This window comes from Notamacropus eugenii, chromosome 5 (genome assembly GCF_028372415.1).
Source record: "Notamacropus eugenii isolate mMacEug1 chromosome 5, mMacEug1.pri_v2, whole genome shotgun sequence".
NCBI classification, from domain to species: domain Eukaryota; kingdom Metazoa; phylum Chordata; class Mammalia; order Diprotodontia; family Macropodidae; genus Notamacropus; species Notamacropus eugenii.
The window spans coordinates 12,351,474-12,365,158 of NC_092876.1; the positions used below are offsets into that span (position 1 = coordinate 12,351,474).

Genomic DNA, 13,685 nt, shown 5'->3' on the forward strand with positions numbered 1-13,685 from the left:
TGGCCCGCCATTGGGGCGCTCAGGACCGCTCCGCCTGATTGGCTCATCGAGATCCTCGCGCAGTCCCAGGCCGGATGAAACCGGCGTGGGAAGGGCGGGGCGCATCGAGTGCTCTGATTGGTCAGAGTTCCGGGCTCGGCGCTCACGGGGCGGGGCCCGACACGGTGGGCACGTACGCCTATTGGCCGAGGGCGCACGTCTGTCTCCGGGGCGTGGGCTGAGGAGCCCGAGTAAACCCCGCGGAGGCACAAGGGCGCGTGGGGGACGTGCGAATCTTAAAGGGGAAGTGTCGACATTTCTCGGCAGGCTGGAGCATGAAGCCACATCCCCCACTCTCCTGTGTTCCACCGAGAGGCTTCGGAGGACCGCTTCAATCTAGAGTAGCCTCGAAGCCGCTGGGGGAGGGCGGGGCTCGTGGGCGCTTCCGCTTCCTGTCCAGCGGCGGATGAACGGCGGTTGGAGTGCGACATGGCAACCACGGTGTGCAAGGGCTGCGCGTTTGGGGGACCTGCGGGGAGGCCTGAGCCGGGATGCTGGGGGGCAGGGGGGGCAGGGACGCCTCGTCCTTCTGCCTCAGCGGGCGGGCATGGGAAGCGGGAGGGAGACTGAGGCAGGCCGGAGAGGGGGCGTGTGCGCACGCGTGCCGAGGCCGGGGGTCCCCGTGGCTGCCCGCGCCCCTGCTCCCCAGCCAGCGCCGGTGCAGACGCCCCGCGAGGGCCCGGAAGGGCATCTGCTAGGCGCTTGCTGTGTGCCCAGGGCCGCCAGCCCGGAGCTCCCATGGTCCCTAGAGCCGGAGCACGGTGGCGGCTGGGGGGGGGGGGTCCCCGCCATTCCCGGCTCACTTGCTTCTTCCTGGCCCCAGGCGGCGACCACCAAGGTTCCCGAGGTGCGGGACGTGACCCGGATCGAGCGCATTGGTGAGTGGGGGAGCCGACCCCTCTCTTGTCTGTCGCGCTGGCCGGGCAGCCCCTTCCCCTTCCCCGCTGCCACGGCTCCAAGGGGCTCACTGCTTCCGACCCCCCCCGCCCCCCGCAGCCCCTGTTCTGCCTCTTGGACGTGGTACTAACGATGACGTTGGCTAGACTCGTCCGTAAGGTGTGCTGTGGGCCTTAGGAAGACTGTTTAGTGGGGGAAACTGAGGCAAGTGGGTTCAGTGACTTGGCCAGGGCCACTGGGACACGGCTGAGGCTGAATGAGCGCTCTATCCCCTAGGGTCCTCAGCCTCTAAGGAACCTTCATGGTCCTTCTTGCCTCTCCCCAACCACCCTTTGTGCCTCTGCCCAATTATAAAATAGACTTCTTATTGCTGGTCCTGAGTGGCTTCCGCTGCCCGCCACTAACACTTTGATTTCTTTGACAACCATTCCAGGCCTCTGCTGCTCAGGGCTTTCATGGTTTATTCTTTTTTTTTCTCTTCTGAAGTGTAATGTGTTTTCTTTTAAAAAAACGTTTCCCTTGGTGTATTTTATTCTTGTATTCCCCATATTTTCCATTGCGTCCGTTCCTTGACCCCAGTGTGAGAAGAAGAAAGTTCCCCAACAGGAGCCAACCTAGAAAACCAAACCTGGCCTTACCATGTTACCGTGCAGTCTCCAGGGTCTTGGTTCTCCCAGGAAGCAGGGGAGGGGGTCTCATGTGCCCCACGCTCCCTAGCATTCTCTGTAGATTGCAAACCGAGGGCCTTTGTGCACCTCTGCCCCTGCCTTTTCCTTCTGAGCTCCACATGGGGCCTCCACCAGGGCCACCACCCCCAGGAAGCCTTCTCTGGTCCCCACTCTCCTGCCCCTTTCAGTAAAGAATTTCCCTGTCTCTGGATTCAAGGGAGGGTTTTGTGTTTGTGTGTGTGATCTCTGCCAACTGAGCCTTCAGCTTAGGGAGGCCCAGTGCATTGGTGGGGGGCTATGGGTGTTCTCTCTCTGCCTTCTAGGTGCTCACTCCCACATCCGAGGCTTGGGGTTGGATGATGCTCTGGAGCCAAGACAGGTAGAAGGGGAAGGGGAACCAGGGGGCTGTGGCCATGGGATAGGGAAGGAAGGCTCCCCAGAAGTCCCCCTGTGACCTCTGCCCTCCCTTTCCCCTTCAGGTGTCCCAGGGCATGGTGGGGCAGCTGGCTGCCCGGCGAGCTGCTGGTGTGGTGCTGGAGATGATCCGGGAGGGAAAGATAGCTGGCAGGGCGGTGCTCATTGCTGGGCAGCCTGGCACAGGGAAGACAGCCATCGCCATGGGTAAGCAGGAGGGGAGCCGCTGAGCATCTTCAGAGCTGCAAGGCTGTGTTTTGCTGTTCTGGAGTGTGGTCCTGAGGCCCCATAGTGAGTTGGACAGAACAAGGGCCGAGCAGGCCTTGGATCCTCTGGGACCTGTGTCTCTGGGTCTCTCCTTTGTGTCCTGAAGGAGTGGGGAGGGGAGCAGAGGCTGGATCATGGTTCCAAGTTTTCTCCCTTCTCTCTTCTTCTGAGGCATGGCCCAGGCCCTGGGACCTGACACACCTTTTACCGCCATTGCTGGCAGTGAAATCTTCTCTTTGGAGATGAGCAAGACAGAGGCCCTTACTCAGGCCTTTCGGAGGTCCATTGGGGTCCGAATAAAGTAAGTGTGCCTATGGCCTATGGCATCTCCAGGGCAGCATGCGCTCGGGCCTGGTTGGAGGGGCTGTCTTGGGGAGGCCCTTCTGACCGCTCCTTCCTCCTGCCTGCTAGGGAAGAGACAGAAATCATTGAAGGGGAGGTGGTAGAGATCCAGATTGACCGTCCTGCTACAGGCACTGTGAGTTTTGGCCTAGCGAATGTGCAAGGGGGGTCTCAGCATTAGACATCCTGGATGATTGCAGAATCTCAAAGCTGGAAGGGTCTGTCAAGATTCACCCCACCCCACCCCCATGATTTAGAGAGGAAGAGGTAGCCCTTTGAGATCAGAGCAGGGGCCCAGCTGCTTCCCTGCCTCTGGTGCCCTTCTTTTTGGGGACAGACTGGTCTCAGGGCATACTGTTCTCCCCGTCCCAGGGCTCCAAGGTGGGAAAGTTGACACTGAAGACAACGGAGATGGAGACCATCTATGATTTGGGCACCAAGATGATTGAGTCTCTCACCAAGGAGAAGGTCCAGGCAGGGTGAGCTGAGAGCTAGGGGTTGGGGGGAGGCAGTGGGGGTTGTGGGGGTGGGGGAGGAGCAGGGTTGAGAGTCTTTCCACCTCCATCTCACCCTCCAGAGACGTCATCACCATCGACAAGGCCACAGGAAAGATCTCCAAACTGGGGCGCTCCTTTACCCGTGCTCGGGACTATGATGCCATGGGCTCTCAGGTACATGGCTCTCCCCCTCATCTGCACACCTGCTCAAACAGGAAGCATTCCCTCTTCCCCACTCCTCTTGGTTCCAGCATCTTTCCTCTGTTTGGTTTTTCCTGTGGATTCTCTGTGCAGCTCGTTCCTATGTCTGAGGAGGCAGGGACTGCTTTATTACCTTTTTTACATGCCGGCTGTGGAGCAGCGTCTGGCATGCAGTAGGTGTTTAAGAAGTGACTCTCTGTGGTGACACCTAACTTCTCTCCATCAGTCCTGTCCCTCCATCCCCCACTGGTTCCAGTGCCCACCCTCTATCTACTCCCTTTATCGCTCACCTAATACTGCCGTGATCTCTTACTCATGCCTCACCTTACTTACTCCCTTGGCTGTCTGGTCAGCCCATCTTTTCTGTAATTTACTTCCATTACCTCTCTCCCAAGTCCTGGGCTACTCAGTCACACCTGCTACCCCCCCCCCCCCCCCCCCCGCCAAGTCCCTGCCTTTCAGCACCCCCCAGTCTATGTGAGGTGCTCGTCCTGGGGCCTTGACCGCTCTTTAGGGCAGGGTTGAGGTTTGACCTTGGGCTGCTCCCTGGCTGCTTGTCTGTTTCTGTATCTCCTCTGTCCCTTCTTCCTTGGCCCTTCTGATTAATATTTCCTCTCGATCCCTTTTTGCTACAGACCAAGTTTGTTCAGTGCCCAGATGGGGAACTTCAGAAGAGGAAGGAGGTCGTGCACACGGTGTCTCTCCATGAGATCGATGTCATCAACTCACGCACGCAGGGCTTCCTGGCACTTTTCTCAGGTGGGTGCCAAGCCAGGCATCCCCACTGCATGCCCTTGTCCCTGAGTTCCCTGCTGTGTGCCCCCCTGCCCATGCCGGCCCTTGTCCCTGTGTTCTCCACTGTGTGCCCTCTTTCCCAATTTGGCTCTTGTCCCATGATGGGGCCTGTACCCATCCACTCACCCCAGGCCCTTCCCAGGTGACACGGGGGAGATCAAGTCAGAGGTGCGGGAGCAAATCAATGCCAAGGTGGCCGAGTGGCGAGAAGAGGGCAAAGCGGAGATCATCCCAGGGGTGAGGTTTGGAGTGTTGGGGGCAGGGTGGGGAGGGTGCTGACAGTTGGTGTGCTGACCACCATTCCCATTGTCCAGGTGCTGTTCATAGATGAAGTTCACATGCTTGACATTGAAAGTTTCTCTTTCCTCAACCGGGCCCTGGAGAGTGACATGGCCCCTGTGCTCATCATGGCCACCAACCGTGGCATCACGAGGTGAGGGGGATAGAGCCTGGAGGTGGGGGGGGGGTGCCAGGAGAGCGGTAGGGGGGGGGGTGCCAGGAGAGCGGTAGGTGGGGGGTAGGCAGCCCCTGGCCTAGGGAGAAGGTAATTATGGTGGCTTCTCACCTTTCCTCCAGAATCCGGGGGACCAGCTACCAGAGCCCCCATGGGATTCCCATTGACCTGCTGGACCGGCTGCTCATCATTTCTACCACTCCTTACAGTGAGAAGGACACCAAGCAGATTCTCCGAATCCGGTGAGAGAAGGGGCTGGGCAGAAGCCCAGTAGGAGTACAGGTCTTTGACTGCCATTCCCAGGTGGGGCCTTAGGGAAAAGGACCCCAAAGGCCAGGGGGCCAGATTTTGTGGTGTTGCTGAGGGCCACCCAGAGTGCTCTGGGGTCACAGAGCAGCACTTTAGGCTAAGCTTGCCCTTGTCCTTGGTTTGGTCCCTGGGCGCATCTCCTGTAAGAAGGCCTTCCCCTCTGTGGGCTTCCCTTTCTCTTGTCCTGTGTACCTAGGAGGCTCCTGGCATGGGATGTGGCTTCCTTTGGTTTTTGGCCCTAAATAACCCTCCTGCTGTTGTGGTTGGTGCCAGGCTTCCTGGGCAGGGCTCCGGGATTCAACACCAGTTTTGCCTACAAAGCCACTGAGCCTCCTTGTGGCTAAGGAAGTCAGTAGGGGCTGAGGGGTTTTGTTTAGACTCATCCAACCAGGTGGGGCAGAGTGTGGCATGGAACCCTAAGTGCCAGACTCTAAAGGGCCCCATGGGGATCACCTGGAAAGGTGGGGTGTGGTCCAGGCTGAGCCGAAGTTGACCCTGCAGGTGTGAGGAGGAGGACGTGGAAATGAACGAAGATGCTTATACAGTATTGACCCGAATTGGGCTGGAGACCTCTCTGCGCTACGCCATCCAGCTTATCACAGCTGCTAGCCTGGTGTGCCGGAAGCGCAAGGTGGGTACCTCCATCCTGCCCACCCCCCCACAGGCTGGCATTGGGGCCGGTCAGGTTGGGCAGACTATCTCCCCCTCCCTTCTCCAGATGCAGGATAACTCTCAGCCCCTTTCCTCCCTCCCTCTCCTCTTCCTTCCAGGGTACCGAGGTGCAGGTGGATGACATCAAGCGGGTGTATTCTCTGTTCCTGGACGAATCTCGATCCACACAGTACATGAAGGAGTATCAAGACGCTTTTCTCTTTAACGAGCTAAGTGAGTACCTGCCTGGTGTTTCTCCTTTCTCCCTCCTCCAGGCTGGTTTTTAGCTCCCTGCCAACCTCTGCTGATCCCTCTCCCCTTCTTGTATCAACAGAAGGTGAGACTATGGACACCTCCTGAACCTCCTGGACAGATGCACACAAATTCCCTCCCACTTTCTCTCCATTTTTTTACCTAGGTTATGACATTCTGACTTTCTATAAAATTGTTCTGGAAACCTCTTACCTTGTGATTGGTTTTTTTTGGGGGGGTTGAAGTGACCCCAGGGGCTAGGAGAGAGCCAGTAGGCAGTGCTTGCTCCCAAATCCAGGTAGACAGGACACCAGGGTGAGATGAGAAACTTTTATTGGGGATTTGGGGGATGGAAAAGGGGAGTAGGGGGAAGAGAGGTCCTGGAGGGTACCACCTAGAGGTGAAGGGAGAGGTTAGGGCCCCAGCTTTAGAGGAGGCGGAGGCTGAGGTGAGGCCGGGTGCAGAGGTGGGGTTGGGCCCTGGGGCCCCCACAGTCTGAATGGCTCAGGCGGCAAGATCCACAGCTGCAGCTGAGGGCTACAGGGAAGGAGAAGATGGGGTCCACGCCAGGGGGGCATCCGGGCAGCCGGATAGAGGAGAAGCTCAGTTCCCTATATGTGCAGACCAGCTGTGGGCCGGGAGGCAGAGCAGCTGGCAGCACCCGCACCTGGGAAGGAAGGAATGGCGTGCCCTGTGAGGAGGCTGCCTGGAGGTGAGCCCCTCCTCCAGCCCTTGGCACCCTGCAAGCCTACCATGCTGGGGCAGTAGCCAGCACAGATGGTGGTAGTGAAGGTGACACACACCGGGCAGGCATCGCTCTCTGCAGCTAGGGTGGCATTAGTTGGTCTGCACAGGGGGCGAAGGGGGCTGGCTCCCCAGGAGCCTCCCTCCAGCAGCAGCAGCAGCAGCAGCACTGTGAGCTCCTGGGGAGGGGGGTGAAGATCCCAGCTCAACCTCCTGAGAGGGGAGCCAGGCATCTGGGATCCCAAGATACCCCACCTCTTCACATTCAGGGGCCTGAGCCCTCCCACAGACACAGGTTTCCATACCCTACCCCTTCTCTCTAGGGGTCCAAGTTCTCTGACCCACCTGCCTCAAGGATCTTGGAATGTCCCTCTCCTTGCCCCTGTGGGCCTCTTAGACATCTGGTCCCCTGGGTCCGGGACACCCCCCCCCCCCCACTTTCCCCTTAGGCTTCCTGGGAATTGAAGTCTGCTCTGGGGTCTGGTGGTTCTCCCACCCCTCCCGGCTTTCCTGGCGTCTGGCTCCTTGGATCCTGGGCTCTGACCTGGTATCTCTCCATCCTGCACTCCCCCTCACCAGCTGAAGCCAGGGTACCTTATAGGTCCCAGGCAGTGGGGGCGGCAAGGCCACCAGGCTTTCTGCTTTTGACTGGGTAACCTGGACACTAATCCCCAGGGCAGGCGGGGGCGGTCCCAGCCGAGGCCACGGTAAGGCTTGCACGCAGGCCAGGCTTTAGGTGGCTTTAGGGTTCCCAAACAGCCCTGGGGTGTGGGCAGGCCAGGGAGCATTGTCCCCAGGCTGAAGAAGGGCATGAGGCTAGCTCCAAGGTCATAGCCACCTCCGAGATGTGAACAAACCAGATGAAGACCTCTCTTTAGTCTCAAGCGTTCAGGCCCCATCTCCTTAGGTGTGTGTTGGGGTTGGGCCAGAAGCCTCAGATGTAATGAGAGGGAACTCATCCTTGGAGGTGTGCACCCCAGGATTCAGTCCCTACTGGAACCCAAGCAGCAGAACTCAGGAGGCAAAGGTCATGTTGTGGGGAGGAAAGGGTACAACAGCCTGGGCCCACCTGTCCCCATCCCAAGTACTGAGTGAGGGTCCTGCTTCCACCCCGGCTCCACCAGAAGGGAGGACCAATCAGTGGACCCACCTCTCACTGAGGGTGGGGGCAGAGGGTCAGGTATGCCTGCCCCCAAGCTCCACCCCAAGTTTTGGGGCAGGCAAGCAGGTGAACCCTCCTGGGTTCCTGTCTGGAGGGCAAGGCCTGACAAGGCCCTGCCCCAACTAGCGAGGGTGGTATGTATTCCAGCACCAGGGTGGTGTCCTCGGGGCCTCTGTCCCAGTCCCAAGAGGGTATAGCTTGCCCAAGCACCATGGGCATGTCCTCAAGGGAGCCCTGCCCGCCTGCTGCTGCCAGCCTGCCAGCGGGCAGTGGGCACAGAGTTCAGACGAAGTCGTGTTTGAGACTGCCATAGCGAGAGTTTTCGGTCTGGTAGATGTGGGGTACGGTCTGTAGGAGGGAAATGGGCTGCACTTGGGGTCCCACCCAGCGAGCCTCCAACGGGGAGAATCGTTCAGCCAGGTGCAGCGGGTGCTGGAAGCTTCTGTAGGACTCTCTGGTCAGGGACAAGGCCCCGTGATGGCGGACGGCGGGGCGGACCTGGCCCAGACAGACCCCCCGAGAGAGGGGCTGCAGAGGCTCGCGCACGGGCAACCGAGGCTGTTCGCCAAAATTTGGGTGCATGGCACATTTCTGGGTGCAGCTGGCCAGCTCCTTCCTGTGCAGCAAATGGGATGAGTCCGGGTCAGAACTCAGGGTCACCCGAGAGGGACTGATGGAGGGGGAGGAGACGCCTGAGTGCCCTGCAGATACGCAGCTCACTGGGGAGGCGAGGCGCGCCCGAGTCCTCAAGGGGGGGGGGGAAGGGGATGGGGGTGTCAGTGTCCTCGCAGGGCAAGGAATTCTTGAATTCTCAAGGGGACTGCTGGGAGAAGGGGCTCTTGTGGGTTCTCGAGGAGGTGTTGGGGTGATGCCATTGAGGGGAGTGTTTCGAGGGGAGGCTGGGGAGAAGCCTGGGCCCTGGCTCACCTGGTGTAGTGGCGGAAGTCTCGGGCGGTTGTGGTCAGGTAGGGCTGGTGGCGGTCGAACACCCTGGGCTCCTGGAGGTAGGAAGGCCGCCCAGGGAGGGCTGGGGGCTTACTGGAGGGAATCATGGCCTGGACGAGTGGGGAACGCGCAGGACTCAGCATGTCCTCCAGGGTCCCTAGTCACATCACCCTACCCCACTCCTCATCCCCTTCCAGGAGCCTAGCCTCACCTGGTTGGGTCCCTGAGCGTGGTGATCGGCTAGCTCCCAAGGCTGGGGCTCTTCCTGTCTCATGGTCTTAGTGCACAGGTTGGGCAAGCCCTGGTACTTATCCTTCGTCTCACTTTTCTGGTACGCCATGGTCAAGGGCTTCCGATAGGGTCGGAGCCGGAACTGGGGAACGAGAGGGGGAAGCTGGAACCATTGGTCTCACCCCCTCCCCTCCATGCCCCTCGGGGTTCCAGCTCCTCACCTTCTCTGCGAAGTCCTTGATCCCTAGAGTCTTTGTGACCATAGGAGTGAGCGGGTAGCTGGGCTGCGCGTACACATCCCTGAGAGTCTTGGGCCCATGCGCCGCACCTGAGGACGTCTCCCAGCGACTGAAGACATCGGCGAAGTTCAGGACTTGGGAGTCTCGCTCGACCGCTGGGGGGAGGCTTTCGGGGACGGTGGTCTTGGGGAGGAGGAGGGGGTAGGATTACGGCAGAGTGCAAGAGCTCGGCGCCCTCCCTCAGCCCCGCCCCCTCGGGAGTCCAGCCATTTTCTCCCCAGCCCCTCCCCTTGGGGGGTCCAACTGTTGTTCCCTCTTCTGGCCCTCATCCATGGGGAGAGCCAGGGTCCTGCTCACCCCCACTGTAGGCGGGGGAAAGGGGAGGGTGCTGCCTGGACCAAGGGGAACGCCCACATCGCTGCTGGGTAGTTGCCAGTTTGGCCGGGGTGGTTTCCGACCACCAGGACCCTCGACGGAGGTGCCCAGGAGGCCACAGTGTGACGGCGGAGTGAGGCCAGTCATGGCCTAACCAGGCCTGGCCTCCTTCTTGGTCTGCCCTCTCTACCGCCCCCACTGTTGATGCCGTTGCCCAGGAGACAGACAGACGTTGCCGAAGCCTGGATCTGGCCAATGGGGGCCAAGGGGTGGGGGTGAGGGTGGACGGAGGCGGGAGAAAAGTTCAGAAAGAGTCCAGGTAAAGAAGGACTGGCAGCAGAGCATGAGGGAGAGATGGAGAGAAAAAAAATCGAGGGGCAAATATAGTGGGAGAGTGAAAAAGATGCTGGGACTAGGAGAAGGAAGGGGAAGGGGCAGGAGGGACACATACCCAGAGACAGGGCACTAGCAAGACAGAGACCTGGAGAGAGGCAGGAACCCAAGGAGACTTAGACACACGCAGATGTTCCAACACATAGACAAGAGAGACAACCCAGAGAAGCCAACAGATAGTATAGACATCTATGAATATATTCATATATATGTACGTATGTGAGAAACACAAGTAACAGACAAAACCCACAAAAACATCGGGAAAGTTCCAGAGATGGACTCTGAGGGAGACACGGGGATAAAGACATAAAAACAGAGAAATCTGGCCCTCGGAGACAGAGCCTGGGCTCCCAGTCACCGTTCCTTAGCCCTGATGGGCATGGGGGCATGACCCACTAGAGAGCTTATGTTCTTGGTGGAGGGGTTGCCAAAAGCAGGCAGAATACAGTGCCCCTTAAACTGGAGGGTGGAGGGTATGAAAACTGCAGCTTTCAGTATCAGTCTTTAATTTCTGTCTCATGGACCTCAAGATGTTCCATCCCCTGATCTAAGATCTGCCCAGCTCCCACTGGCCTGACCCAGGTAGGGTCAGAGCTGCTCCTCCATTCAGACTCACAGATGGTTGGGAGCTTAGAGATTACCCAGTTCACACTCCCATTGCCCTGCTGCTCAGCTTCTGCTTGAACACTTCCAGGGACAGGGGGCTCACTCCCTCTCCAAGCATCAGGGCTCCTGGTGGGACTGTTTAGAGTGCTGGCAACGATCCCCACTATGGGTCTTGCTTCTGTCCTCAAGTGTGGGATATAACACACTGGATCCCTGCGCTCCAGATCTGTGCTTCTGTCTTGGGTCTTTGAGGACTGTGAGTATGGGACTTGATGGACTTCTGTGGGCTAAATGCCTTCAGCTCCCAGAACTTGACCTCAAATGGTGACTCCACTCAGGATTCCTTAGTTCAACCAGGTGGCCACCAAAGAGAGAAGGAAACTTCCCGGGTTGAGCAGTGTGCCCTTGGGTAAGTCTCTTTCCCTTTCAAGGCTTCAGTCTTCCCCTGTGTGAAATGTGTCAGGTTGGACCCGGCGATCTCTAATTTGAATGGAGATGAAGTTCTCGGCTATGAGCTTCCATGAACCCCGGTCAGCCAGGGGAGCTCCTCGGAGCCCAGGGAGTGGGGAGGCATTTGCCCAAGGTCATACAGCGAATTAGGAATTAGGCCCGCCCGCCAGCCGTGGCCCGGCTGAGCAGGGTGCACACACAGGCTGTGTCAATGCGGATCCACCTCCAGCCCACTCGGCCCTGCCCGTCTGCAGTAAGCGCCCGAACGTAAGACTGCTTGGCTTTGCATTCCGATACCCAGTGTCTTCGGTCCACACCACGACAGCCTGCCCCGCCTCCCGGGCCCCCAGCCGCTTTGCATCGGGTCTCAAAAAAGTACTGGCGCAGGGGACCTCCCCCTGCTGCGGGCACCTCCCCCAGGACCTCCACCTCCCGGCCCCGAAGGTCCACAGCCGTGCGGCGGTCGGTCACCCAGCCGCTGACGGCGTCGCACACAGCCAGCTCACCCCGACGGCCAGCCTCCGCTCCCGCCCCAGCCTCCCGTCTGCTCCGGTTGGCTGGGGCTGCTGCCAGGGAGGCCTCCAGGAGAAAGAGGAGTGGGGGCCCTGAGGGAGCCCCCCGAGACAGGGCCACCCGTGGGGACAGCAGGTCCCACTCAGGTCCTGGGAAGGGGGGCAATGGTGGTAGCTCCTGTGGGGCCACGCCGGGTAGGACCCAAAGAAGAAAGAGGAAGAGCCAGATGTGGAGCGGGCTGGATGGGAGAAACATCTCTGTGGCCACCTGGTAAAGAGAGGGGCGCTGGTCAGTGGGGCAGCCCTGGAGCCAGAGGGGAAGGCTCGAGATCCAGAGATGTCAGGGCGGGGCAAATCCTTGGCCCAATCAAGACCTCCAGACGCCCCCAGCTGCAAGAGGAAGACGTAGGACTCTGATCGCTAAGCCCCCTTTCATCTCTAATTCGGAGCACAGAGGGAAAAGGGAAGGAAGACCAGCAGGGGAGGGTCTCGGGCTTACCAGACTTCTCAGGGCCACCTCCTCCTGAGCCCTGGGCTGGGGGCTCCTGGGCTCTGAGGGTCCCTTGTCAGGGTCTCTCGGGGCCCCCTCCTCCCGGCCATCCCAGGAGAGGGACAGGGGGGCGACCACCTAGGAGAAAAAAGAAGGGAAACTTGGAAGCAAATGTTCCCCGTGTCCCCCTGAAGGACCCAGGCATCCCCTCCCCCAGACCAGGGCCCTCTGCGCAGGCCCCTTCCCAGGTGACGGGAACCTGGCCGGGATGGGAAGCAGATGTCGGGGAGGGGAGGCGGCTGATGGATGAGGCTCAAGGACTGGAAAAGATTATATCCCTCACGGCCCATCCATCTCCCAGACAGCGGAGGGGGCTGGGGGACAGGAAACCTGGGTCCCCAAGGAGCGCAGGCTGGGGGGATGGGGACACCAAGATCCCTGAGGGGGCGGTACTGGTGGGGGGCACCACGGACAAGGAACTCTAGGGCCCTTGGGGGCAGGGACGCCTAGATCACAAGGGGGAGGGGATTGGGGGTTGGACGCCTGGACCCCAAGGGGGCGGGAGCTGGACTCCTGGGTCCCCGAGGCGTCTCCTAGGAATGTTCCCTCAGAATTGGGACAGGCCAGGACCCGCCCAGGACTTCAGTTGCACATACCTGGAGCTGCCGCCCGGGCGGAGGCGGGCAAGGAGTCGGGGTGGGGGGACGGAGGGAGGGAGGGAGGGAGAGAGAGGGTGGGAGCGATTTCTAGTCCTCCCTGGGAGACCCAGGAGTCCGGACTCAGCCCCCGCCCCCTGGCGACCCAGGAGGCCCGGCCCAGCTAACGGGGAAAAGGGATAGAGAAACAAAACGGATCCCGGTTCGAGCCTTCTAGTACGCCTGAGTAACTCCCTCGAACTGCTCAGAGATTGAGCTGGGCCCTGCCTGCCTCCTGCCTCAGTTTCCCCGCCGGGTCTTGTCCCCAAGCTCCTGCAGGGCCCGCCCCCTTGTACCCAGGGCGGGCCCGAACTCCTGGATCCCACCCCATTCCCTCCTTCCCGACATTCGGCCCGGACCTTACTTGGGACACCCGCCTGCGCTTGGGGCTCTGGCAGCCGCTGCTCCCTGGCGCCGGGCTCCGCGCGCGGCGCGGCCCGCTCAGGGACAGGGGGGTGGGCGCTAGGCTAACCCCGCCCATCTGGGGGGAGTGACCAGCAGTCCCGCCCACGTCGTCCACCTTGGCTGCTCCGAGACCCGGACCGCCGAGGAATCTGGCCTCAGCCTCCCCTCCCCCTGCGCCGCCTCCACCCGACACTCCGACCCCCCCTCCACCTTCCTAGACCCAGGCGTCCTGGCCCCAGCTTCCTTCTCTCCTGTGCCAGAGAAGTGTCAGTCGGGGCAGCGCACCCCCCCCCCCCAATCCTATTCCAGGCCTTTCCCAGAGGGAGACACAAACCAGGCGCCCCGGGAAAGATAAGGTCCCAGACAGAGACAGAAGTGGGGAGACAGGAGCCCCATTTCCCTGGCCAGGCCCCAGGCTCAGTCTCAACCTTCCCGGGGGCGCCCCAAGCTCTGGAGGGAAGGAAGAGAGTGAGAGGGGGAGGGAGGGCAACAGAGAAGGCTTGAGTGGGCCGGACAGAATGGCAAGGCAGGCAGAGACAGAAACAGATCAACGCAGAGACGTAGAAATTCAATTCAACCAGCATTTATTAAGGGCCAGCTTTTGGAGCCAGGCTCTGGGGATGTGGTGGTGTGTTCCTGACCTCAAGGGGCT

The 13,685-nt window shown here is 60.2% G+C and overlaps 3 protein-coding genes across 4 annotated transcripts; 1 reads left to right on the top strand and 2 right to left on the bottom strand.

Annotated features, from left to right (window-relative positions):
- The first annotated feature begins 195 nt into the window (after positions 1–195).
- Positions 196–5,995, top strand: RUVBL2 (RuvB like AAA ATPase 2). The gene is made up of 15 exons (XM_072607337.1): positions 196–480; positions 863–917; positions 1,928–1,983; positions 2,084–2,225; positions 2,457–2,586; positions 2,697–2,763; positions 3,000–3,106; positions 3,205–3,298; positions 3,961–4,084; positions 4,263–4,357; positions 4,435–4,553; positions 4,697–4,816; positions 5,385–5,514; positions 5,654–5,768; positions 5,869–5,995. Exons 1-15 carry the CDS (start codon positions 469–471, stop codon positions 5,892–5,894), a joined length of 1,392 nt encoding a protein of 463 aa, XP_072463438.1. The 5' UTR covers positions 196–468; the 3' UTR covers positions 5,895–5,995.
- A 107-nt stretch (positions 5,996–6,102) lies between these two features.
- Positions 6,103–10,766, bottom strand: LOC140503394 (stabilizer of axonemal microtubules 3-like). Of its 2 annotated transcripts, none has more exons than XM_072607340.1 (7): positions 10,517–10,766; positions 9,090–9,290; positions 8,849–9,010; positions 8,620–8,747; positions 8,077–8,308; positions 6,539–6,709; positions 6,103–6,453 (listed from the first exon to the last, which is right to left on the bottom strand). In XM_072607340.1, the coding sequence occupies exons 2-7, from the start codon at positions 9,129–9,131 to the stop codon at positions 6,214–6,216; spliced, it is 975 nt and encodes a 324-aa protein (XP_072463441.1). In that variant the 5' UTR covers positions 9,132–9,290; positions 10,517–10,766; the 3' UTR covers positions 6,103–6,213. The 2 variants fall into 2 exon arrangements, with proteins under 2 accessions (XP_072463441.1, XP_072463440.1); XM_072607339.1 differs by lacking the exon at positions 10,517–10,766 and adding an exon at positions 9,465–9,768.
- A 190-nt stretch (positions 10,767–10,956) lies between these two features.
- NTF4 (neurotrophin 4) lies at positions 10,957–13,157 on the bottom strand. Its single transcript, XM_072607341.1, has 3 exons — positions 12,993–13,157; positions 11,943–12,071; positions 10,957–11,711 (listed from the first exon to the last, which is right to left on the bottom strand). The coding sequence occupies exons 1-3, from the start codon at positions 13,107–13,109 to the stop codon at positions 11,085–11,087; spliced, it is 873 nt and encodes a 290-aa protein (XP_072463442.1). The 5' UTR covers positions 13,110–13,157; the 3' UTR covers positions 10,957–11,084.
- Positions 13,158–13,685: the final 528 nt, after the last annotated feature.